Source organism: Astyanax mexicanus, chromosome 18, assembly GCF_023375975.1.
Source record: "Astyanax mexicanus isolate ESR-SI-001 chromosome 18, AstMex3_surface, whole genome shotgun sequence".
Lineage (NCBI taxonomy): Eukaryota > Metazoa > Chordata > Actinopteri > Characiformes > Acestrorhamphidae > Astyanax > Astyanax mexicanus.
In genome coordinates, this window is record NC_064425.1 from 2457573 (window position 1) to 2484685 (window position 27113).

Consider the following 27113-nt stretch of genomic DNA (forward strand, 5'->3'; position numbering starts at 1 on the left):
ACATAAATACTGTATATCATCGCTGTCCAATGAAAAACAAGAATCTCCATTTTTGTCTATTTTTATTTCACTACATAATTTGAACAGACAAAATGTCCCTTACACTGTGTCAAAATTTATTGATGAAAGGACCAATAGAAACTCTGTAAAATGCCCTAAAATAAACTCTCTTTACATTCACTTCCATTAAAAGTGAAGCAGATTTTTCTCTCTCCTAAAAAGAAATATTACACATCACCAGAATGATGAACAGAGCTGTGCAGAATTCTGAAATATACATGTATGAATATATACAGCCGACTGGATGCATGATTGGATGATAAAATTAATGGATGCAGAAGATATTTGGCACTTGCTTGTTAAGGAAATGTCTTTTATTTATTATTTATTTATTTTTTCCCTTTCTTCTTTCTTTTCATTTTTTACCCTTGTTTTAGATTTAATATTAGTTTATCACTAATTCTTGATGTATGGTGGTGCATTTGTCCTGTGCAAGTTATGAACATATATATGTTTTAAATGCCAAGTACTTTAAACAACTCAATAAACAAAGCTTTATAAAAAAAAAAATCTTAAAGTGTTAATAAGTGAACATTCTGCACTGTGCAAAAGATTTCAGCATCTGTGAACACAAAACAAACAAACAAAAAAAAAATATTTTATTATTAATTTGAACACACTGGCTGTCCCTTACACAGTGCCAAAATTTCTTGATGAACGGACCAATAGAAACTCTTCAAAATGACCTGAAATAAACTCTTATTACATTGACTTCCATTAAAAATAAAAAAAAAACAGATTTTTCTCTCTCCTAATAAGTTGCTGTTTAGAAGATTTTTTGGAGTTTTTCATTGGACAGCGGCATGATACACTTTTCTAAGTTGAATAAGTTAAATAAATAAAATAAATAAGTTTTACAGAAAAGTTATTGACCTTATATATATATATATACACGTATATATATACGTGTATATATATATATATATATACATCCTGCAATTTGGAATACTTGTTTTCAGTAGTTAGAGCACAGTGTTATTGATCACAAGGTTTAGGGTTCAGAAATGCAAAAGTATAATAGCAGTAAAAATTTAAAATAAATAAAAAATCAAAAATAAATATTACACGTGACCAGAATGTAGACATGAACAGAACTGTAGGAAATTCTGAAATATACATGTATGAATATATACAGCCAAATGTTAAAAATAATTGTATTTTAAAGTGTTAATAAGTGAACAAACATACTGCACTGTGCAAAAGATTTCAGCATCTGTTAAAACAAAACAAAAAAAAACTATTTGTTTATTTGCTCATCACAACAATATGCTTAAAATGTTTAAAATAAATAAAAAATAATATTAATATTGAAGTAGTATAAGTAGTGATTTTTTTTCACTATGCATTTTAAAACATCTTTAAAGCTGACATAAAGGGATAAAATTTTATTTTATCTCATTTTCTCCAATGCCAATTACCCAACCCACTCATTAGGACTCCTCCTATCACTAGTGATGCCCCAACACACCAGGAGGGTGAAGACTAGCACACGCCTCCTCCTATACATGTGAAGTCAGACTCCGCCTCTCTCTTTTTGAACTGCTGCTGATGCTGTAGCATTGCCGAGTAGCATCACAGCGCTAACGCTCGGAGGAAAGCACAGCGACTTGGTTCTGATACATCAGCTCACAGATGCAGCCTTGTGCTGATCCACATCACCCTAGGAGTGATGAGGGGAAAGAAAAGAGCGCTATCTACTGTACTGTACCCACCCAGAGAGAGAGCAAGACCAACTGTGCTCTCTCGGGGCTCCAGCAGCTGATGGCAAGCTGCATTCCTGGGACTTGAACCAGCGATCTACTAAACATAGTATGTAATGACATCTTTTCATATCTTTTCAAGCCACTCCTGTACAGAAGGTCCTGATGATGACAACTTCTGCCTCTAAGCTTAATTTGTAATAAGCTTTCATAATACTAGTATGTGTCCAATCAGATGTAGGCTCATTACAATGAGCTAAGATTGTAGGATCCTCAAGAATACAGAGTCTGAGACAAAAGAAGAATATGATTTCTGCTGTTTCTAATATATGCTCATGAACACTTAACCAAAATTGTTGGAGTTTGGAACAAGACACCAGAGCTTTGACATCCCCAGCATTCTGATGATTCTTTAAAGCCAAGCCTATATAGTCTTATATAGGTCTTATGTTGTAAATATGTTGTTCACCGTATTAAAGATAATTCAAGAAATGCTTTTACATCCAGTCTGTCACATTAGAAACAATTATTCCTCCTGATTATAACTAAAATGCACAGTTATGAATATGAGCAGTGTATTTCCTTTCATTTTTCTATGCATCATTATGCATCATGCATGCACAATGCATAATAGTGCAGAGAAAACTGGCTTGTGCTCCATTTCTAAAATAGCTTCCAACCCGACCCTGAGCAACAGGTGTTCTCGTCAGATCTCTTAGAGCTGGAGAGACCTGAACAATTCACCAATCACTGCAGCCCAGGTTTCCCTGGAGCATATTTTGCAATCATCATAAATCAGAGCAAGAAGCCCCTCCAATACCCAAAGAACCCAAAGAACAAAGCCAATACTCTCTGCTTTGTGCCCTCTTGTGAACGGATGAAGCTGTTGGCACACATGGCCGGGTCATTAACAGCCCTTGTGAGGAAGATATTGGAGTGTCCGCAGCAGAGGCAAGAGTGAGCCTGCTCACAAGTCCTTCACTAATTAACCTCCTCCCTGAGGAACACACTCTCTCCACACACCTCCATTTACCAAGCCTGATACACTACTACTACTACTACTACTACTTACACGACACATGATGGGTACATGGGAAAATTGGCCTCTTGACGAAAATTATTTTTATAATTTACCGCATTTTTCGCACTATAAGCCGCACTTAAAATCCTTTATTTTCCCTAAAAATCGTCAGTGTGTCTTATAATCCTGTGCTCATTAAGTATGAATTCTATCAGTCAGGTATCAAGGAGAAGTAAAGACACTCTGAACACTGAAGTACAGAGTTATACAGGAGTTTCAGAAAAGTTTCTCCAGCAGCAAGACTGGAACAGCATTAGCATTAGCTCCTAACTGCATTAAAAGCTAGGTCTTTCGCCATTTAGAGGTGAGCATTATCAGCCTGTAGTCTGCTGCTAACCCCGGCTAGCACTGCTGGAGCAGCATTAGCATTTCCCACTAATCGCAGTAAGCGATAGGTCTCTCGCTGTTCAGAGGTGACTATTATCAGCCTGTAGCCTGCTGCTAACCCTGGCTAGCACTGTTGGAGCAGAATTAACATTAGCTCCTAACTGCACTAAAAGCTAGGTCTTTCTCTGTTTAGAGGTGAGTATTAGCAGCCTGTATCCTGCTGCTAACCCCGGCTAGCACTGTTGGAGCAGCATTAGCATTACCCCCTAACCGAGGTAAGTGATAGGTCTCTAGCCGTTCAGAGGTGAGTATTATTGAACTGTAGTCTGCATGTTTACTGCATTAAAACAAGCTACATGAGACGAACCACTAGCTAATAGCGCCCTGGCTTACTGGGACATTCAGGGTTCCTCAGTCTAGTGCTGTCAGTGCTAGCAGTTAGCTGCTAATGTCTTAGCAGAAATCTGTAAATCTAAGATTACTGTAAATAAAAGAAAGTGCTTTACTTACCCAAATAAACAGTTTTCAGGAGAGAAATCTGTGTAGATTAACATGCCATCTCAGAATGGCATAAACACTGAGTTTGGGATATTTTGCAGTGTTCCCATACTATAAAAAACTCTTGATACAGCAAGTGCACCGAGCAGCAGACACAAAATGAATAGAAGGACAACGCTTACGCAATCCAACAGATTAGTCAGTCACACCTCGGGTAATCAAGGATGCGAGTGGCTGCAATTAATGGAGGGACAAAGGTGAGGCGTCCAGTCACATTTCAATAACAATAAAGTGTTCAGCTGGAGATCTGAGAGAACAATATTATGCTGATAATGAGACGGGGGGGCTTTATGGGGACTGGACCAACATGACGGCGTGTCTGGCTGAGATGAGGCCAGGAATATGGAAGACTCTTCTCATGAGCTCCTTTTATCTTCTCCTCTCTCTGCTCAGTGTCCCCAGTGTTTAATCTTCGTGGAGGTTGAAAGCCTTGTCTGAAAATATCCCCTTTTGTTTCTGGATGTTCGGTAACTCGTCAATGGGTACAGCTTTCTGCTCCTGAGCTCTGTGATCTCAATCACAAAGAAAAGGATGATGCTCCATTAGGTTGATCCAGCCAGTTAGGGTCAAACTCTACGTCTGAGTAGGATGAGTCTATGGGTTATACAAAATATTGTGGCATGGAAGAGGAAGGAGGACTTGTGAGACTCATTGCAAGAACTCAACAGCTCTTTATTAACAGGCTTGCCACTCACTTATAGCCTTTAACAAGGATAGGAGGGCGAAACTCAACTGCTCACACAGCATAAACAGCCCTAAGGTCACTAAACCAACTAGGAATCTACCGGATGGTAGATTCAGAGTGGTGCCCACCACTCTGCATAACCCCACCTAAAAGGGAGGCCCCACACCTGACATCCACTCACACACAGGCACACAGAGGCGGGCATACAGAGATAGGCACACAGCAGCCACACACACACACAGATGCCACAATATGTTCATAAAGTTCTGTACACAAAATTTCTCAAATCAGATTTTTTGCTCAAGGTGGCTCAAATCAGATTTTAGTCACTTTCATATGTGCTCCTAAATCGAATACGTATCCGAACCATAGACATGCGACATGAACGATCAAACCATGCAGAATTCATGCATCTTTTAGCTTTTACGCATTAGCATTAGCGCTACGTGCTTCTCTCTCGTCCCCACACTGCATCTCTTGGTGCAGCTGTGCAGCTATAGCTGCAAAAAACAGCAAAAGCAAACCACCTGTCCTTATTTCACCTCCTGGACCTGAGCATGAACTTCAGAACAGCTGTTTACACTCCACTCCAGCAAAAGATGCTCCACATATGAGCTGCTAACTCATCCATTTCCCTTTATAAAGCTACGAGTCTCTCCTCTCTCTAATATGAGGGTTTTTTATACAGGTATCAATGTGCAGCATGTGAGACGGTGTTTCAGGAACAGATTCGTTCACATTACACACAGATACAGATCACTTACATTTACAGTGAATGTGAACCGACAAGATAGACAAATCCAATCTGAGCAAAAAATCGGATTTAAGCAACGTGGCTTGTAATGTGAACTAACCAGCTCTATTTTTTGCCAGTTTCAGTGCCTTTCAGATTGAGCCATTTAAGGGATCTGTCACTTTTAAAAAATAGCAAATAAGCTGCTGCTTAAACACTTACTTAAACTACCACACATTAGTTTTAGCTTGCGCTAAATGGCAAAACACAAACAAGCTAGTTCATACTTAGGTAAAATTCAAGCAAAAAACTAATGATTTAAAAGTATAAAGTACTTACATCTGCTGACTTGCTATGGACAGTAGGCACAGATCCCTCCTTCAAACGAAGTCTGCTGGCTAATCCTGCTGATGTTTTACTTATTTTGACTTTACAATATTGGATCCATCTAAACGGCTCAAAAAGCATACGATTCCATATGACACCAAACTGTTTTAGCTGATTCACAGACAATGAATACATAGATTTTTTGGTGCTTGGAGTGTTCTTTGGGCAGTCGAGACCCATTTGGAAATACAAAAGCACACAAAAATTTGAGTACTTAGTTAATATGTCCCCTTTAACTGCAATATTGAATCAAAGTTGAACTAAACAGGTCCAAAAATATTACATTTATTATTGCTGTTATTATGAGTCAATTTGAAGCTATTTTTAAAGACCTTTAGAACCTTTTTTTAGAAATGTCACGAGTGGACCGGGGCTCATCAACAGATCCCATACCTGATGTGACTTAATCTGGCTGTATATTTATGGCAGAACACCCCGACACAGTTTGATTAGAGTAGCTCCTCTGACCTGTTTCCACGAGCACTGATTAGAGCCATTCTGCATAATCACCACTCTAAAACAGCACTTAGAGCCTTGAAAAAGCACCCAGGGGGCTTAACTGCCCTTCAGTATGAAGAGGTCCATTGCAGTTTTTAACCCCTTAAGTGAATTAGTCTCATAACGGCAATATTTAGATTCAGCTGTGAATGAAAAGAGCTAGACAGAAATGCTAATTTAAAGACTCCGGTTCTAAAGGTTCCTCATGTAAGCCCTCATAGACTAGAATTTGTTAAAGAGTCAGGTCTTATAGTTAGTGTGTTGGACGTACAAGCCTTATGGCCTCCTGTAGCTCTCCTATTGGTTGTGAAATTAATATTGGGTGTAGTAAACATGCTAAAAAATACTTATCTTTGTTGAATAACTCACCTCCGCTCTCCTGCAGCTTTCAGAGATCCAGTAATTTTGTGCTTTTTGCCCAGCACTCTGTACAATGAGCACTTCGGTGCATATTTTGCCCCGATAAAACGTTTTATTCCACCGTTATCCAGCTCAAAGTAGCTCCAAACCTCCTTGCTAGAATCTGGAGAGCTCTGACATTTAAAACGAGGCATTAATAACTTAAAAAGTGCAGAAAAAGCTTATTAAAAACACTGTTTACATCCTATAATGCTTGCGTATCACAGGGTGCCGCCATCACTGTTCTAATCACAAGCATAGACATACATACATAGACTCCGCATAGCCTGCAGCCTGGTGTAGCAGTGCGTTTGGTTTGTTACAAACAACAGAGATGTACTAATGATACAGGATACTGTCACACATTACAAATACCTGCTTTCATACTGAAATACTTTGTTTTATGCTCTTTAACAAGGACAGACATATGGTATGACATATTAATATATATATTGGACAATGAAACTGAAACACTTGTCATCATTTTAGTGTGGGATTTTAGGTTTCATGTCTAAATTGGAGCAGCCTGGTGTTCAATCTTCATTAATTGCACATTGCACCAGTAAGAGCAGAATGTGAAGGTTCAATTAGCAGGGTAAGAGCACAGTTCTGCTCTAAATATTACAATGCACACAACATTATGGGAGACATACCAGAGTTCAAAAGAGGACAAATTGTTGGTGCACGTCTTGCTGGAGCATCTGTGACCAAGACAGCAAGTCTTTGTGATGCATCAAGAGCCACGGTATCCAGGGTAATATCAGCATACCACCAAGAAGGACCAACCACATCCAACAGGATTAACTGTGGACGCTGTAAGAGGAAGCTGTCTGAAAGGGATGTTCGGGTGATAACCCGGATTGTATCCAAAAAACATAAAACCACGGCTGATCAAATCACGCAGAATTCAATGTGCACCTCAACTCTCCTGTTTCCACCAGAACTGTCCGTCACCACAATCAATTACTGTGCTCTAAAACCAGGTGTTTCAGTTTGTCTGCGACAGTAAACTCACTTAAAAAAGCAATTTTCTAGTGCTGTTTAAAATCTCAATAGTATGTTTTATTCCCTATATAAACAATCACTATCAAACACAACCATAATGCATCTCAATATGTAGTGTACATAATTCCCATTGTTATACCATAATTCAATTCATGTGTCAGGTGTCCTCAGAGTATCACAAACAATGATTGCTTGTTTTCTGGTCGTTCACAAGTCAAGTCACTATAGAGCACATGTATTATAGTGAATTGTGAATGAATTAATGACTAAGCCATTCTGAACACTGATTGGATGTTTTACCTGGGAATTTAAGAGTCGAAAAATTATTTTTTAAGTCATTTTTAGTTAGTAGTCAGTAATCGATTAACAAGTGCCCTTGTTTCAGTGTAGATTAAGAAATTAAGAAATTAAAATGCTACAGGTATCATACTGTATAATAGAGCTCTCAGTAACAATGAAAATACAATATAATAGTAAAAGCAATACTGACCTCTAGTGATCATGAGAAGCAAATGGCTAGATATTATTTCATGTATTACCTGAAGAGAGGATTTTAATCCCAAGTACTAGGTGTTTCTTCTGCTACAGCTACAGTTATATTTCTTGTTGTTTATCTGCTGATTTGTGTCAGGAGACACATGCAGTGTATAATGACTTAGAGGACAAATACACTACATTTTTATTGTATATACAGATGTACAATATTAAGAGATCACTTCAGTTTCTGAATCAGTTTATCTGATTTTGCTATTTATAGGTTTATGTTTGAGTAAAATGAACATTGTTGTTTTATTCTATAAACTACAGACAACATTTCTCCCAAATTCCAATTAAAAATATTGTTATTTAGAGCATCTATGTGCAGAAAATGAGAAACGGCTGAAATAACAAAAATCATGAAGAGCTTTCAGACCTCAAATAATGCAAAGAAAACAACATGTTCATAACCCTGTTTTTTATACATCTTGGCATCATGTTCTCCTCCTCCACCAGTCTTACACACTGCTTTTGGATAACTTTATGCTGCTTTACTCCTGGTGCAAAAATTCAAGCAGTTCAGTTTGGTGGTTTGATGGTTTGTGATCATCCATCTTCCTCTTGATTATATTCCAGAGGTTTTTAATTAGGTAAAATCAAAGAAACTCATCATTTTTAAGTGCTCCTCTTTTTTTCCCAGAGCTGTATATGACCTAAAATGTTGGCATGGATTAATGATTATGTGGATTTAATCTGACTTTTAACTCCTCCCTATTCCTTTTCAGTGTTTAATTGTTTGGTGTATAGTGGGGAAGGTGGGCACAAGTGCAGAATTTTTAATTATTTATCTATTTATATATTTGTATTGTTATTTATTTGGATTATTGGATTAAATTGCTGATTTGTGCACTGTGTTTAGGTGTTGCCCAAGGTGGTGTTTAAACTCCCAACCACATAGCACAGCCCAAACAAAGCAAGTGGTACCAAACAAACTTAAAAAATGTAGGAAACACTTTGAAATAGTTTCTACTTTTTTGTGGCTTCGTCTGAGATCTTTTTATTTCTTTATTCATTTTCTCTCTTCTTGTTACCCTCTGTTACCGGCCACCCCTCTACAAAGGTGTGAAAAGTTACTGTTGCTTGACTGGGGTTTTTATGCTGTGTCTCACAGCTGAGCCTGATTAGTGCTAATTACCGCTGGGGATTCTGGGACTTGGAGTTTTTTCGCCTAGATCTACCAGCTTTCCTACTGCAGCTTCCAGCCCCCTGCTGGTGGTTGGCAGTATAGGCCACCTTCTTACATTATTTCCCTTTAAATACATATACAAATTTTGTCTTATCTGATTGGCTGCTCCACATTGTGTCTCCAAAAGTTGTGCCTCTATGTTCTCTGAAATCCTGACTACCTTTTTTTACTTGCATGTGTTTATCCTACACACTTTGTTCCCCCACATCAATATTTAGGGTTCAAGCACCGAAGGTGCGTAGAACCCTATTGTTTTTGCTAAGATTTTTCTTCTTCTTCTTCTTCTTCTTATTATTATTATTACTATTCTTTTTCTCCTGTAAAAACAGTTGTGCAGCCTAAACCGTAAGTCATAGAGAAATGAAACTTGGTAGGTAGATGTAGGATCAGTGCATCTCGGTGGACAACAAAAATGGCACCGATTGGTCAAGTGGTGGCGCTATAAACAAGGAAATTCATTTTTCACAATTTTCTCAATAACTCAAAAACCATAAGACCTACATTCAAAATTCTTTTTTTGATGGATTCCTTGGGTCAATACCAACAACTTTCCAATTTGGACCATGCACTTCCGTGCATATAGATTTTGTGCTAATTTGCATAATATGCAAAACCTACTTTTGCAAACTAGTCCTAGGAATTTTGACCAATCCTGGCATGTTTGGTATCAAAACACTCGTGAGAGCATGCGCTTCAATATTCATTAAGAAAAAGTTGAAATATGTAAACAATATGGCCGCCATATGCAAATTAGTCCTTCCGGATATATGCCCCATTCACTTCAAGAGGTAAATTTGGAGCACTGTTTCTCAGCAACCGTGCAACCTAGCAAGCTGAAACTTTGCATGCAAAATCTTTCATACAGCCTCTAAAGGATGTTCAAAGGGCAACTTAATCAATCAACATGGCTGAACACCATCAGCCAATCAGCATTCAGCAGACATTTTGGCAGGCTGAATGTTGCCCAATCTGGATGATATTTGGCAGTTATGTTCAGGTGGAGACACTGTAGTGACCTGCAAAGTGCTGAAACAATCCGCCCACTGGGGGGCGCTGTTCCAAAAAAACGAGTATATGTCAATCATGCTGTACTATTTTGACATCTAATTGTTTTTGCCATATTTAGTACAGTGGCTCTGACAAATTTCTCAATACAACTATGTTTAAAAAGTGCTTTGTTCATTCATAATTGCTAATTGTTTGAAAATAGCTATATTGAAACTACTCTCTGGATATTTGGCCTATCACCTCCATTTCAGTCTTGCTGCACACTGTAGAGTCTCTAGGTAAATGTTCATTACAAACATTTGTGAAAATTTCACATACAATACTCTCCAGGCATCAAGCAATCTGTGCGTCCTTGGAATTTCTAACCTAAATTGCTGTAACTCTGCAGTATTTGCTGTAATCTCACAATGTTAAAGACCTCTGTACAATATCACTCTGATGAAGCGCCATTTAATACAGAACTAGATTAAGAATAACTTGACATTACATGTCATATCAGAACATTCACTCCTTTGTGCCTCTTCTCAACATTAATAACAGGTGAAAGACTTTTGATCATTTTAAATGTGACAGAATGTCTCCAATTGTGTTAGACCTTCTTACACATCACCATCCTATGCTCTAGTAGGCACCATTGTGCTAGTTGGTGCTTGATGAAGCGCCATTTAATTCAGAACTAGATTTATAATAACTTCGTAATTACATGTCACATCAGAACATTCACTCCTTTGTGTTAATTTAAACTTGTTTGGTCAAACATTTCAGCTTGTTCTGCAAAGGTTCAAAGGTCAATCTGAATACCACTTTGTGAACATTCTGGTTGAAGCCACCTGATCAATACCAATAACATGTAGACACCTTTTGACTAGTTCTAACTCACTTAATGAATATCCTACAAAGTTCACTAGATTTACATGTGAATTTAAGCACTGATCATGTTGAAAGGCCTCTGCTCAACATTAATAACAGGTGAAAAACTTGATAATTTCTAAATGTGACAGGGCATCTCCAATCATATTAGACCTTCTTACACATCACCATTCAATGCTCCAGTAGGCACCATTGTGCAAGTTGGTGCTTGAACCCGATGATTGCCGCTTGCGGCTATATTTTATATTTATAATTTTTATATTTATGAATTTTATATTTAAAATTGTATTGTATTGCTGTAACTTTTGGGAAAAAGAGTAACATAATTTCAATTTCAATAAAACTGCTTGACTTGACTTAAAAAACAAAAAACTGTTTTGCATCCTAATATCAAAACTATACCATCTTAAAATTGCATTTTTTTTTTACAAACAACATAATGTAATAGTTCAGTGTTTTAATAAAATATAATCCTACAGCATCTGATGTCCCATATATCAGTTACATTCAACAAATGATGATGATAATAATGATTTAATCATTTATTTCAATTTTATTGCTCATATTCTATCTTCACAAATTACATCCAGAACATTTTACTGGGATTTTAAGGCCTCTGGGTGACTGTGGATAAAACAGGAAAAGGTCATAGTAATATAGACACATATTACAACATATTTACAATCAATCTAAGTACAAATCTTCATATCTTTATAGTAAAATGACATTGTGTAAAATGGTGTATGGTTAAATCTATATTATAAAACAGCCTTTTTTTGTACACCAGTGTTAAAAATATGATCTAGACAAAAAAAAAAAAAACAACTAAAAACACACACAAAAAAACTATGAAACCAGTTTTTAAACACATATAAACACTTCATCCATATACAAAACATGAAAATACTGAAGTTACTGGTGGAGCCGCTTCACACCTCATACAGTAACTGCAATACAGAACACAGACAGAATAATGGATACTATATAAAATAATGTTTTTTGATCGTGTACTTATTTAATGTAATTTTTTTTTTACTATAAAAAAAGGAGCCAAGCTTCAGGAAGGTCTACACCGGGGTGTCCAAACTACGGCCCGCGGGCCATTTGCGTCCCGTTTCCTTTTTTGGAGCGGCCCGCGAGGTATTTTAGAAATAGAATGAAAGTTGGCCCGCTGTTAAGCAGGTTTTTATAATGTGAGATTCAAAGTTTGAACGCTAGGTGTCAGAAACGGGCCAAAGAGTCTAAAAGCGGAGAGAGTGCGCATTTCTAGCGCAGAAAAACGGACCAAAGAGTCTAAAAGCGGAGAGAGTGTGCATTTCTAGCGCAGAAAAACGGAGCAAAGAGTCTAAAAGCGGAGAGGGTGCGCATTTCTAGCGCAGAAAAACGGGCCAAAGAGTCTAAAAGCGGAGAGAGTGCGCATTTCTAGCGCAGAAAAACGGGCCAAAGAGTCTAAAAGCGGAGAGAGTGCGCATTTCTAGCGCAGAAAAACGGGCCAAAGAGTCTAAAAGCAGAGAGAGTGCGCATTTCTAGCACAGAAAAACGGGCCAAAGAGTCTAAAAGCGGAGAGAGTGCGCATTTCTAGCGCAGAAAAACGGGCCAAAGAGTCTAAAAGCAGAGAGAGTGCGCATTTCTAGCACAGAAAAACGGGCCAAAGAGTCTAAAAGCGGAGAGGGTGTGCATTTCTAGCACAGAAAAACGGGCCAAAGAGTCTAAAAGCGGAGAGAGTGCGCATTTCTAGCGCAGAAAAACGGAGCAAAAGAGTCTAAAAGTTGACCGTAATTAAGAAGTTTAATATTAAGAGACATCATTAAATAAAACATCAATCTGAAAAATCTTAGTTTACACAACACTGTCAAATATAAAGATAGTAAGTGAAGTAAAATGGTGTGTAAATGAAAGTAATCAGGAAAATGTATTATTTAAAGTGGTATATTTCATTATTTGTTTTATTATAGAGTCTGTGGCCCATGAGTTCAAATATATTTCTCCTTCTGGCCCCCAACAAAAAAAGTTTGGGCACCCCTGGTCTAAACTTTCACGCTGAACAGCTGAAGATATGTATTTTTTGATATTCTTAAAAGAAGAATCCAGATAGAGAAGTATAAATGTTGAATCACCTGACAATAGTACCATTTTTCACCCAGGAGGATTTGTTTCCGGGAGAATTTGGGTTCTAAGTGGCATTATATCACCTCTGTAAAGCTAGCCCTAGTGAAAAAGTTGTATATTTTAATATAATAATAATAATATGTACTTGAATTATATGCAAATAATGTAAGTATACTTTTTCTCAATATATTTACATTTTAACTTACTTAATCTGTATTTCAGTATACTTTTTAAAAAGTATACTTTATTGTGGTGCTTTTTATGATAAAATTAGAATTTTGCTAAATGTGTCCCAGGAGTCGATATTTCTGCAATAAAACCGTACTTCGGTGAAATTTGCTAGCAAAATAGACAAATTAAACTGTGCTGATGAACCTTTTATGTGTTTAAAACTTTTCTTCAGTTGTGTATAATAAAATAAAATAACTTAAGCAGCTAATGCTTGTAATTATTAAATATCTTGTTTTTGTTTTTACCATTTTATATATGTTACTTCTAAAAAAAATATGTGATGGTTCATGTATACTTTAATCAGACTTTTAATATGTTTTTATTGTTTATTTAGACACAGCTCACACAAATATAATCAAACTGTATTGAATAGTGGCAAAAATAAGATGCGACTAGTATACTCAGTATTGATTTAGTGCAAATTTATACAATTTTAATTACAAACAAATAGTAATAAAGAACAAATTAGTGATTATAAAATTGCATGACTCAAGTACAGTCCTAATTCAGCATAATTTAAGTATACTTTTTTTTCCACAAGGATATATATGCAGTTTTTAAACTTCAGATCACATCACTGATTTTTTTTGCAAGCCACATCAATTTACCAAATTAAAAACCTAAGGCATAAGGCATAAAGTTATCCAAAAGCAGTGTGTAAGACTGGTGGAGGAGAACATGATGCCAAGATGCATGAAAAAAAATGTGATTAAAACCAGGGTTATTCCACCAAATATTGATTTCTAAACTCTTAAAACTTTATGAATTTGAACTTGTTTTCTTTGTATTATTTGAGGTCTGAAAGCTCTGCATCTTTTTTTTATTATTTCAGTCATTTCTCATTTTCTGCAAATAAATGATCTAAATGAGAATATTTTTATTTGGAATTTGGGAGAAATGTTGTCTGTAGTTTATAGAATAAAACAACAAATGTTCAGAGCTGTGTTTGTTGGGTATTTCCATTATTTTGTCTGTGATCTGTAATGCTGTTTTGACCTGCCTGTCTGTCTCTCTCTCCTCTTGCTGATTATATACGACTATGAGTGGCCATCTCCTGTGTGATGGGCAGTTCTTCTGTAGTGTGTGAAGGGGTGGGGCTGGCAGCAGGTGGGCGGGGCTTCCGTGGTAGGCTGGCCAGGTGTGTTGGAGAGGATGCTGGAGGTGTGGGGGTGGGAGAGTGAGGTGTGGTGGGGGGGGAGGGGACAGGGGTGCTGGGGTATCTTCTTCCTGAGTGGATGTAGGCCTCGGGAGCGTGGGCAGGAAGTGGAAAGGTGCTGGGGTAGTACGATTGGCTGAGGGTTGTGTTTAAAGGGTGGATGTAGCTACATGGAGCTTCATCATCTCCTTCTGGAAACTCCTGCAGAAAGTAAAGTAAAGATACAATCAATAAAATAAACAAATATCAATCAATCTATCTATCTATCTATCTATTTATCTATCTATCTATCTATCTATCTATCTATCTATCTATCTATCTATCTATCTATCTATCTATCGATCAATCAACCAACCTTTATTTTGACTTGGATGTACATTGAGGGCAACCCTCATTTTTAATGTAGCCGAGCATTTACGAACACAAGGATTCACATGACAAAGAAAACAATAGCTAAATTTAATTATTTTAAAATAACAGTGAAAAAATAAACAAATAAAATAGATAAAAAATAAAAATAGAATTAGAATAAAATAATAGAAATAATGATTATAATAAAGCTTGGTTTAATTGATAAAAAATTAAGATCAAAAGAAAATAAGATTAATACAACAAAAATTAGTTAAAATTAGCTTTTTAAATGAACTTTTACATAATACAATCAAAATATAAATAAATAAATGAACTAAAAAAATACAAATAAATAAAAGCAATAATAATAATAATAAAAAACAGTAATAATAATAAAAGAAAATCAAAATAAGTTAAAAAGCAATAATACAAAACTATAAAAAGAAATAATAATAAATAAATAATAATAATAATAATAATAATAAATTAAGAAACAAATAAAAAGGAAATTATAAACTAAAAGAATAACTAAAAGAATAAAAAAAAGAATAAATAAGATTAAGTAAAACAGGTACGAGCTGTCTGAAGGTGGTTAAATATTAAATGTTTAAAATGATTTGGTGACTCCAGTGAGCTTTAGTGAGTTTTAGAGTGTCCTGTAGTGAATTCTAGCTCACTGGTGCTGTTCTGTAGCTAAAAGCAGATTTTCCCAATATAAAGTAAAAACACTCATGCTATATCATAAACTTTACTCTTTAACTTACCGTCTCTTTCAGAACATACAAACCACCAGGTTTTCTGCGAGTATGATAATTTCTTCCCGGCACAATGTCAACTGCAACTGCAAAGTATTAATATGCATAGAGATCAATGTTATACAGCATATTCTGCTGAATCTGTGCCATTTCTGTCCCCAGGAAATTACATGTATAAATGTTCATACAAAATAACTTTAAAATACATTTTATTATTAAGCATAGTGTTTTGTACACTGACCTAATCGCAAAATTAGAACACGAAAAAAACAGCATGTTACGTGTTACGTAACTATAAACTTTACCATGAAATATAAATATTAAAATCCTTCAGAGATGTATTTTTTGACTCCAAATCCCATGTATGCTTTAAAAATATTTTTTCATAATAAATCCATAATATTTAAGTTAAAATACACATTTTAGTTAGTTGTGTCCCTGGGTTTCACTCAGTCCTGTTACTGTAACACATTACCCTGATCATCTGAACCATCTGAAATATTCTACAACAGGAAGTCACATCTACAACAGGAAGTGACCTCTGCAGTTTTTTTTTTCTGAAGATCATGGGAAGACCAACATTAAGTTCCCTCATTAGTTTTTTTCTGTATATTTGATCTTATTGTATCGATGACTGAGGAGGAGCTCAATATCAACACTCAGTCCTGTTACCTACATTAATTCTTACATCTTATTGGTTTATTTTTATAATACAATTTTTGGGAAAATCAATAGAATTTGCTCAGTGTCCTCATGCTATTAGCATAGCCGCTGTTTAGCTATTTCTATGCTACAAACTCATTCCAGTTACTTTCAGTCCAGTTACTTAAAACGTAAAGAGTAACAGCAGTGAGTTCCAGTAACAGAAGTGAGTTATAGTGTGAATATTAGTTAGTGTAAACCACTTTTTAAAATTTTGTTAGATTGATTATTTATCCATTTGTTTAATAAATTGCACGACAGTAAATTTGATCAATTTCAGCTCTGTGTCTTCTTGAAAAAATAAAAATATAACTTGGCATATTTTAGACAAAAAAAAACATTGAATATGCATATATAGAAATAGTTTTATAAAATTGATAATTATATAATACAATAATTAAATGTTCATTGTTCTTTTAAAGCATGTTATATATAATCATATTATTATTACAACAGTGGCATGAAATAGTCTTTAAAAAACAAAAGTATTGTCCTTTGTAATTATTTTTGTGACAATATATCACTGAAAAAAAAAATAGTTATCATGACAGGCCTGGTCCATGTACATACACAAATAACATAGTGTCCAATAAATTAATTTTATACATTTTCTGAATGATGTAGAAAGTGATTACCTTCATGATTGCCATCGACCTCCTCTTCATTTAGTCTGGCAGCCTGTTGCCTTTTTCTACAGAATCAGATAAAGAGATTAACTTGCCTTTAATGGAGAAACAGAACAGATTAAACTCATATCATTTTGATGCAGCACTAGGGTGGGCAATATTATATCGTATACAATATATTGTGACACAGAAATATCATGATATTAAAAATCCATATTGTGATAATAGGGATGGTTTGTCTTAAAAGTAGTCTATTATTTACTGTGAAGCTTTAGGTGTATTTATTGTATAATTGTTTTAGTTTGCAGTTTATATGCATGCACTAAATATTCTGCAATATTATTTGCTGCATTATATTATTTTATGCTATATTATTTATTTTGCCACATTATGATTATACTGTTATACTCTTATACTATATTCCTGAAATGAATTAATTATTTCTCTGTTTTCCTATATCGCCAAGTATATCGTTATCGCAAAAATACCCTGAAATATCGTGATATTATTTTAGAGCCATATCGCCCACCCCTATGCAGCACTACATTAAAACATTAAAAAACTATTTACTTAAATGTGGATATGCTTTTTTTGTTGGTATGGACAATTCCAGCCAAATGATGCCAGTCTAGATATTAAAACAATTCCAACTATTCCAGATTGTTCAGCCGAGTGCATTTTTTTTTTTTTTTGCTTGTATACAGCTTTTTGATTGGACACAGTTTTCAAAAAATCCAATTATTTTTTCCATAAATTATGAATGAGGGAAAAATAATTACATTATCTACTGTACTTCTGCTAGACTGACACACAAGGTTTTAAATATACTATGTTTATTAAATTTAGTTTTAACCCACATTTACTTTACTTGTTAAGGTAGTATGCTTTAAAATGTTAGCATGCAAAATATCAATATGCCTCATACAGGGTTCATACACATTTTAACCAATAAATTTCCATACATTTTCATGACCATACGATTTTTAAAAATCAGTGCAGACATGGACAACAAAACCTAAAAATCAACTAAAACACTCTTTAATAATAAAAAGTGTGTCAGATCCTGAGAGCTCCATTGTGTAGGCTTATGTATTTATCAGCTTAAAATAGATTTTCTCCATCGATAAACGGAAACAGATTTCCATGACTTTTCCAAAACTTATCCAGGCCTAGAAAATGCTATTTTCAAATTCCCTAATTTTCCAGGTTTTTCATGACCGTGTGAACCCTGCTCATACTATGCCAATAATACGCGTTCACTATGCATTCACTATGGCATTTTTTCAATAAGCTTCTGCAAAGTCACAAGATGTATTATTTATTATTCAATCCAGTGTTGCTGGATTAATTTTTCACCAAGATCTTGCAGCAGCATTGATGATGGTAGAGTCTGACCACTGCACAAAGCAGCTCTTCTCCATCCAGCACATCCCAAAGATTCTCAATGAGGTTAAGATCTGGACTCTGTGGTGAACTCTCTCAATCCATGTGTGAAAATGATGATCTCATTCTCCCTGAACCCTGAACTCTTTCACAATTCCAGCCCCATCAATCCTGATACTGTCATCTTGGAATATGGCCGTTTTCATCAGGGAAGAAAAAATAAATCCATTGATGGAATAACCTGGTCTATATTCAGTATATTCAGGTAGTCAGCTGACCTCATTCTTTCAGCACATACTGCTGCTGAACCTAAACCTGCAGACCAACTGCTGCATCAACGAACCCCACATCATTTACTTACTTAAATCTTAAATCCAGGTGGAGACTTTTATTTTTGGCCATAAAACATCACCAAACATTCAAAAACTTCAACCTGGTTGCAACCACAGTAAAATGACCCAGACAATTCAACTGCTGTTCTTCTAAAGAGGCAACAAAAAGTAAAAGAAGAGAATAGAGGTTACTTTTTGGAGGGCTTCCAGCAGGCACACACCGTCACCAGGGTTATCAGCAAGAAAATGCCACCGGTGGAAAGGATGATATACAGAGAACTCCGTCCTGCAGAAACAAGGAGAGAAAAGCAGGAGGTCTGTTGTCATGGAGTTATTCTCATGCTCGGCAAACATGTGCCACTTTACACACATACACACACAGACATATACATATATATGTACAGCTCTGGAAAAAAAAATAAGAAAGCACTTAAAAATGATGAGTTTCTTTGATTTTACCAAATTGAAAACCTCTGGAATATAATCAAGAGGAAGATAGATGATCACAAACCATCAAACCACCAAACTGAACTGCTTGAATTTTTACACCAGGAGTAAAGCAGCATAAAGTTATCCAAAAGCAGTGTGTAAGACTGGTGGAGGAGAACATGATGCCAAGATGCATTAAAAAACTGTGATTAAAAACCAGAGTAATTCCACCAAATATTGATTTCTGAACTCTTAAAACTTTATGAATATAAACTTCGATCTGAAAGCTCTGCATCTTTTTTTGTTATTTCAGCCATTTCTTATTTTCTGCAAATAAATGCTCTAAATGACAACATTTTTATTTGGAATCTGGGAGAAATGTTGTCTGTAGTTTATAGAATAAAACAACAATGTTTATTTTACTCAAATATATACGTATAAATAGCAAAATCAGAGAAACTGATTCAGAGAAACTGAGAGCTCTATATCTCTCAGTGCTGGTGAAAAATCATATCACCTCTACTGAACAGGTTACAATGCACTCTGAAGAGCCGGGCCACAGTATGGAGGAGGACTACATCAAGTAGGACCCAATTGTCTGCTTTGGTTGCCAGGTTTCTTGGGGGCTGTAATGAATGGGGCACCTGGGGGCTTTATAAAGGGCAAAGTGAGCAGACTGAATGCTGAACCCCACAGGATTTAGTGCTGGTTCTGGACTGTGGGGTCTTTACGCATCAGCATTAACCATATAAGGTTAGAAAGGGCAGAACTTATTCTTTCTAAAGCATCTGCAAGAATCCATTGGGAAACACCCAAAAAATACAATTTCCTTCAAAGTTCATTGTTTCATACTTCCATTATTACTCTATGCATTTGCTCAAAACACATAATCAGTTGCATTAACATTCACTCCCAGGTTTCTGAATAAATTGCATGACATCATCATCGCCACTGATTCCTTAAAGTGTTGAAAAAGAGACTTTTCACACATACAGTATTTAGATGAAGTTTTAAACCACATAATATCAGTAAATGACCCAAAATTGTGTCCACATAAAAAGTGTGAAACTACCTGCTTTTCTCAAACTAAAGCTAAGTATGATGTGCGCACTACTTTATATAGTTTTTATTAAATTTTACTTGCACATTTTAATTTTTTTTACTTATTTAGACATAAAAAGTGTACATTTTTGTACATGGTTTCATTGTGTGTCCTAAATAAAAAAGTTTTTCTCATCATTTTGTGGAATAACTCTTTATTATAACAGTTGTTGTTAATATAAGCAGATGAAAATAAATAGCTAGTATAGTAAATGAGTTTTGATATTAGTTGAAATATTATTGGCCATATTGGACATGATCAAAATACTGAAAGGTATAGGCTGCTCTGAGTGTCAGGTTTTTAGTATCTACATGTATCCTAGAGGTGTGATTATCAAGAAAAAACAAATAAAAAAGGTATCTTCGGTGTGAATATATTTAAAGTCAATGTTTATTTATTGAAATAAGTTTTTAAAAAAAGAAACAGGCGCTTGGTAAATCTTTACCAAAACATGATCAGTTCCAGTAAAATATAACAATTCTGCTTCCTTTTACATTTTAAAAGATTATATTTTTGAGCAGCCGTATGTCTTCTGGAGTAAAAGAGATCAGGGCATGTGTCTGTCTGATATAATTACTGTGTTATAAGACCTGAAAAAGAGGAACTGACAAAAACAGAGAAAAAATACACAAAAACACCAAAAAAATACACCAAAACAAGGATTAAACTCTGAGTAATCCAATTTTCAGTCTGATTTCATGTTTTTTCAGTTTTTTTTGCACACTAGTAGAAACATCTCAGCCACTTTGCTTTTATTGAAGTTACCAATTAACAACTTATCAATAAGCTAATATTACAACTCAGGTACTGGGAAACATGGAGTTAAGCTATAGATGCCACAATTTGTCAAATAAGACTTTGTTATACAATTGCTTTAACCTTCTAGGACCTGGCATGATAAATTGTACTTTAAGTGAACGACTGTAACAGTTGTTTTTAACACACTTTACTTAAAATGTACAAAAGTATATGTGAAAATATGTATTTTTTAAAGTATACTGAATTACATTCAAATGAAAGTGTACTTCATAGTAGTGTATTTATTTAAAATACACTTTAATGTACTTTTTTAAATGTATGGTTAAAGTTTACTTTCAAACATTTGATGAAAGAGTACCGCTTTAAAATAATGCCACCCTTATAAATGGTTTATAAATGGTTTATAATTTAGATTATTAAGTATTGTTAATTAGGTTGTAAATGCCTTAAAACCACTGATAAGCAGTTACAACACATTCATTGAAAAGGCAACAGTGATCTGTTCTTTGTTTAGTCATTCACTTTATAGTAAATAATTAAATATACTAACAAATATATTAATAAGACATTTTTTTCATCTGTGTTGTCATTTATTTATTTATTTATTAACTTCTTATTAATGAGTTTTAAATTATTTGCAGCCTAATTAATAACCATTAATAATCTGCTTTATAAACCATTCATAACCCCTTAATAAAGGTAATCTTATTTTAAAGTGGTACTGATAAAAGCATTACATTAATGTACTTTTGATATAGTTTAGGTAAGTGCAGAAATCTGTTACTATACTTACAGCATAGTTAGACGTTTGTCAATATGTTTTAAGTACAATTAAGTATATTTTTTTTCACCAGGGTTTGAATGTTGTCTGTAATTTATAGAATAAAAACATAATGTTCATTTTGCTTAAACATATACCTATAAATAACAAAAGTTTAAAAGCAATCAAATATATTTTAAACACTCTCCTCTGAAAGTGCATGATATTTTCCAGGACTAAGGACTAAGAATAAGTTCTACACCTTTAATGGCCCTTGAAGGGACCCATAATCAGGCTTTAATGAGAACTGGTTGTTTTTTTCTTTATTGTATTTAGACACAGCATTACTGTGTGCTTTACAATGTTCGAATATTATCAGCATTTCGATAGCCTGCCTGTCCCAAAGGTGATGTCATCAGCATTCCGATTGGTCAAAATGCGCTAACATTCTAACAGTGATGTCATCAGCAGCCCTACTGGTCAAAATGTTCTAACATTCTAACAGTGATGTCATCAGCACTCTTATTGGTCCTTTTCGAGTTCTAACTGTGATGACATCACAGGCGCACAGTATAAATAGAGACGCACTAGAGTTTTATAGCATTGTTCGGTTCAGCGTTTAAAGAGGTTTGAGATTTCGATTGTCGAGAAATGTCTCTACCGTTCAAAGTGTTGGTTGTTCCAGGTGCGCTGGCACTTGCTGGGTGCTTGTGGTGGTGGTACACCTCACGTAGCTCTAAGCCTGAGACAAAAGACGGAACTGTTTCTACTGTAGAGCTTTCAGAGCTCACAGAGAAAGATGAACAGTGTGCTCGGTCCATCGCGACCAGAGCACCTGTTTCTGATAGCTTAGATGAAGTCCAGGCCATTGTGGAGAGCTGTGAGGAGATCAAGCAGCTCCAGGATCCAGTGACCTGCCGAGACGAATCGGAGATTGTGGACATCGGCCAGCCAGAGCAGAGCTGTGAGGAGGTTGAGGAGCTCCAGGACCCATCGACCTGCCAGGACGAGCCAGAGATCGTGGACATCGGCCAGCCAGATCAGAGCATTGAAGGGTTTGAGGAGCTCCAGGACCCATCGACCTGCCAGGACGAGCCAGAGATCGTTGACATCGGCCAGCCAGATCAGAGCATTGAAGGGTTTGAGGAGCTCCAGGAGCTCCAGGACCCATCGACCTGCCAGGACGAGCCAGAGATTATGGACATCGACCAACCAGATCAGAGCTGTGAGGGGTTTGAGGAGCTCCAGGACCCATCGACCTACCAGGACGAGCCAGAGATTATGGACATCGACCAACCAGATCAGAGCTGTGAGGGGTTTGAGGAGCTCCAGGACCCATCGACCTACCAGGACGAGCCAGAGATTATGGACATCGACCAACCAGATCAGAGCAGTGAGGGGGTCGAGGAACTCCAGGAGCTCCAGGACCCATCGACCTGCCAGGACGAGCCAGAGATTATGGACATCGACCAACCAGATCAGAGCTGTCAGGGGTTTGAGGAGCTCCAGGACCCATCGACCTGCCTGGACGAGCCAGAGGTTATGGACATCGGCCAACCAGATCAGAGCTGTGAGGGGTTTGAGGAGCTCCAGGACCCATCGACCTGCCAGGACGAGCCAGAGATTATGGACATCGATCAACCAGATCAGAGCTGTGAGGGGTTTGAGGAGCTCCAGGACCCATCGACCTGCCAGGACGAGCCAGAGATTGTGGACATCAGCCAGCCAGCTCAGAGCAGTGAGGGGGTCGAGGAGCTCCAGGAGCTCCAGGACCCATCGACCTGCCAGGAGAAGCCGTTTGTCAAAAAGTGCCAGCCTCTGAAGAAGAGCTCCATCCGTTTACTGTGGGAGGTGAGGGTGCCACAGTCTCTGGTTGGAAGGTTCATTGGACAGAAAGGACAGCACATAAACTTCCTAAAGAAGAAATCTGGAGCCAAGATAGATATTATAACACCGGCAAGCTCTAAAGAATTCAAGATCATTCTTGTTGCCGGAACAGAGGAGCAAATGAGCACAGCTGCAGCTATGATTACAGAGTGGTTTAAAAAATGTGAACTGGATCTGCCATCTTTTACACCGAGACCTAGATTACCAAGGACACAGATCCAGGATCCATCGACCAGCCAAGACCAACCAGAGACTGTGGACAAGTTTGTGTGGGAGGCAAGGGTGCCAAAGCGTCTGGTTGGGAGCTTCATAGGACCTAGGGGATGCAACTTGAAGTCCTTAATGAAGAAATCTGGAGCCAAGATAGATATTATAACACCGGCAAGCTCTGAAGAATTCGAGATAATTAGTGTAGATGGTAAAGAGGAGCAAATCGGCACAGCTGCAGCCATGATTATAGAGTGGTTCAAAACATCTGATGTGGATTTGCCACCTTACACACCGAGACGTGAATGACTAAAAACACAGCTCCAGGATCCATCGACCTGCGAGGACCAACCAGAGATTGTGGACATCGGCCAGCCAACTCAGAGCTCTGAGAAGATCGAGATCAAGCCTTCAGTTTGTGTGCTTATGAGTGTGTGTGTAACTGTCTTTTAGAAAAGATCAATAAAAAAGCTATAAAATATCTTAATCTTTGGATTAAAGTGAATCATTTTAAATTATAAGAAAATGTAAAATAGTGAATTAAATATAAAAATCTGATAAAAAATAAACTTGAGTTGGGTGGACAGATAGATATGTGGGTGGATGGGTGGATAGATATGTTGATGGGTTAATTAATTAATTAAAAATCAGTTTCATATAAATAATTGAATATGTAATATCACAAAGAGAAAGCAATATTGATGTACATATAATACAAAAATAAAAATAAATAATAATAGATATAAAATCATATATATCAAATATCAAAACTATTAAAAATAAAACAATGAAAAAAATAAAAATGAAATAAAAAGATGGGTGGGTGGATAGATATGTTGGTGGGTGGGATATGTTCTCAATACCTCACAAATTATGGTACAAACATAACCTATTTGTATTTCAGTATTATAGTTAAGGAAATGTGTAAAAATGTGTAAAACACATAAAAGAGTTCTTTACAGGTTTCTGACAGAATCCAACAAAATTCAACTATTAACTAACCAATCGGAAAATTAACTATTAAAATTCACACGCTCACAAAAATCCAGGGACTTTTTAGGCTGTGTGTACAGTCACATGCTGTGTTGATTGCACTGATGTCTAATTCAAAACATCTGAACATTTTAATACATTAAATTTAGGCTATAAAACTGGGTTCATATTCCGAACTCACATTCGGACTGTAATCCATCGTATCCACGAGCACTTCGCTAGGTGGCAGTGTCGTGAAAACATAGGGTCCTGCCTTAAAATGAATTAATTTAGTTTAAACCAAATAAAGTGATTGTTAGTGATTCATATGGACTTTAGAACCATGGTTGCACCTTGATTTGGTGCCTTCAATATGGTGTGAACATACATTTAAACTTGGTTTGTAGGAGACGCTTGTTCTTTTAGATCAGGGTTCTCAACCCCTTTTTAGTATATGAATTATTGTGAGTGTATTTTGATTTATTGTAATATTGGATTGATTTATTTCTTTGTTTCTTTGATTTATTTCTTTACACATTTCAATTTATTTATTTTTATTTACTTATTTGTGATTTTGTTTTGAGGTTGGTTGAAATCTGGCCTAACAGGTAAAATATTTTACATTCTTAATGGTTACCAAGTGAAAGTACTTAAACTATTGGTATTAGTATTGTTACAGTCATAGCTTCTCTCAAATGTTACCCTGCAGAGGCATTAAGTAATTAAGTAATGTTGGTTATCTATACTTTACTGAAGTAATTATTTTTCTAGGTGACTTTTTACTTCTACTTCTTATATTTTCACACAATTATCTGTATTTTCTACTTCTTACATTTTAAAAATAGCCTCGTAAGTCCTACATGTTTTCAGCTCATCTTCTTTAATATATTTATTTTGTTCTGTATGTAAAATACATTAGTTTTTAATAAGCATATAAGCAGATGAAACACTAGGGTATGGAGGACCAAAACTGCCAAAATTAAAAATAAATAAATAAATAAAAACTAGTAAATCACTCAATAAAAGTAATATGGAGGATAAAAACTGTAAAAATAATTAATTAATGTAAAAATAAATACATATACTTTAAAAGAAATGTCTTAATAAATTGTTAGTTATGGATTTCTTTATTAACATTATTTAATTTTTCTTTTGATTTATTTGTTTATTTATTTACATGACTATTTATTTCTGCATTCATTTATTTCCCTGATTTATTTATTTCTGCATTCATTTATTTCCCCGATTTATTTATTTCTGCATTCATTTATTTCCCGATTTATTTATTTCTGCATTCATTTATTTCCCGATTTATTTATTTCTGCATTCATTTATTTCCCGATTTATTTATTTCTGCATTCATTTATTTCCCGATTTATTTATTTCTGCATTCATTTATTTCCCGATTTATTTATTTCTGCATTCATTTATTTCCCGATTTATTTATTTCTGCATTCATTTATTTCCCGATTTATTTATTTCTGCATTCATTTATTTCCCGATTTATTTATTTATGCATTCATTTATTTCCCAAATTATTTATTTATGCATTCATTTATTTCCCGATTTATTTATTTCTGTATTCATTTATTTCCCGAATTATTTATTTCTGCATTCATTTATTTCCCAAATTATTTATTTCTGCATTCATTTATTTCCCGATTTATTTATTTCTGCATTCATTTATTTCCCAAATTATTTATTTCTGCATTCATTTATTTCCCGAATTATTTATTTCTGTATTCATTTATTTCCCGATTTATTTATTTCTGCATTCATTTATTTCCCGAATTATTTATTTCTGTATTAATTTATTTCCCGATTTATTTATTTCTGCATTCATTTATTTCCCAAATTATTTATTTCTGCATTCATTTATTTCCCAAATTATTTATTTCTGTATTCATTTATTTCCCGATTTATTTATTTCTGCATTCATTTATTTCCCGATTTATTTATTTCTGCATTCATTTATTTCTGTTTTTCCTTGTGCTTATATTATAATGAAGAGGTGTGTTTTTCACATACCGGCTTGGCAGTCAAGCCCAGAGAAAGAGGAGCTGATGTGAGTAAGTTAGAAGAGTCCAGGAGCTGAAATGTGGGGGTGAAGGTCGGTATCGGATCTTCTTAGAGAGGCAGCTGCTCGCCTTCATGAAATGGATCAGAGTATGTTTTACTATCTAAGAGATCTTTATTAAATAATCTTTATAAATCTCATTCACTAAACGGCCACGTTCAGACCAAGTTCTTGAGCGCTAGGTAAATACATGTAAAAGATAACCTGAATTAGCGTTATGCTAGCACAGGGGTACTCGAGC

The 27113-nt window shown here is 35.5% G+C and overlaps 1 protein-coding gene across 1 annotated transcript in view; it reads right to left on the reverse strand.

The window, feature by feature from the left end:
- Positions 1–11567: 11567 nt before the first annotated feature.
- The window catches only part of hepacama (hepatic and glial cell adhesion molecule a), a 44696-nt gene continuing 29150 nt past the window's right edge, over positions 11568–27113 (reverse strand). The window contains exons 4-7 of the mRNA XM_022675133.2: positions 18872–18965; positions 16974–17029; positions 15646–15722; positions 11568–14731 (exon numbers count right to left, since the gene is read on the reverse strand). Of these exons, the coding sequence (XP_022530854.2) occupies positions 14402–14731; positions 15646–15722; positions 16974–17029; positions 18872–18965 (557 nt within the window). The 3' untranslated portion in view covers positions 11568–14401. The remainder of the gene's footprint in view (positions 14732–15645; positions 15723–16973; positions 17030–18871; positions 18966–27113) is intronic.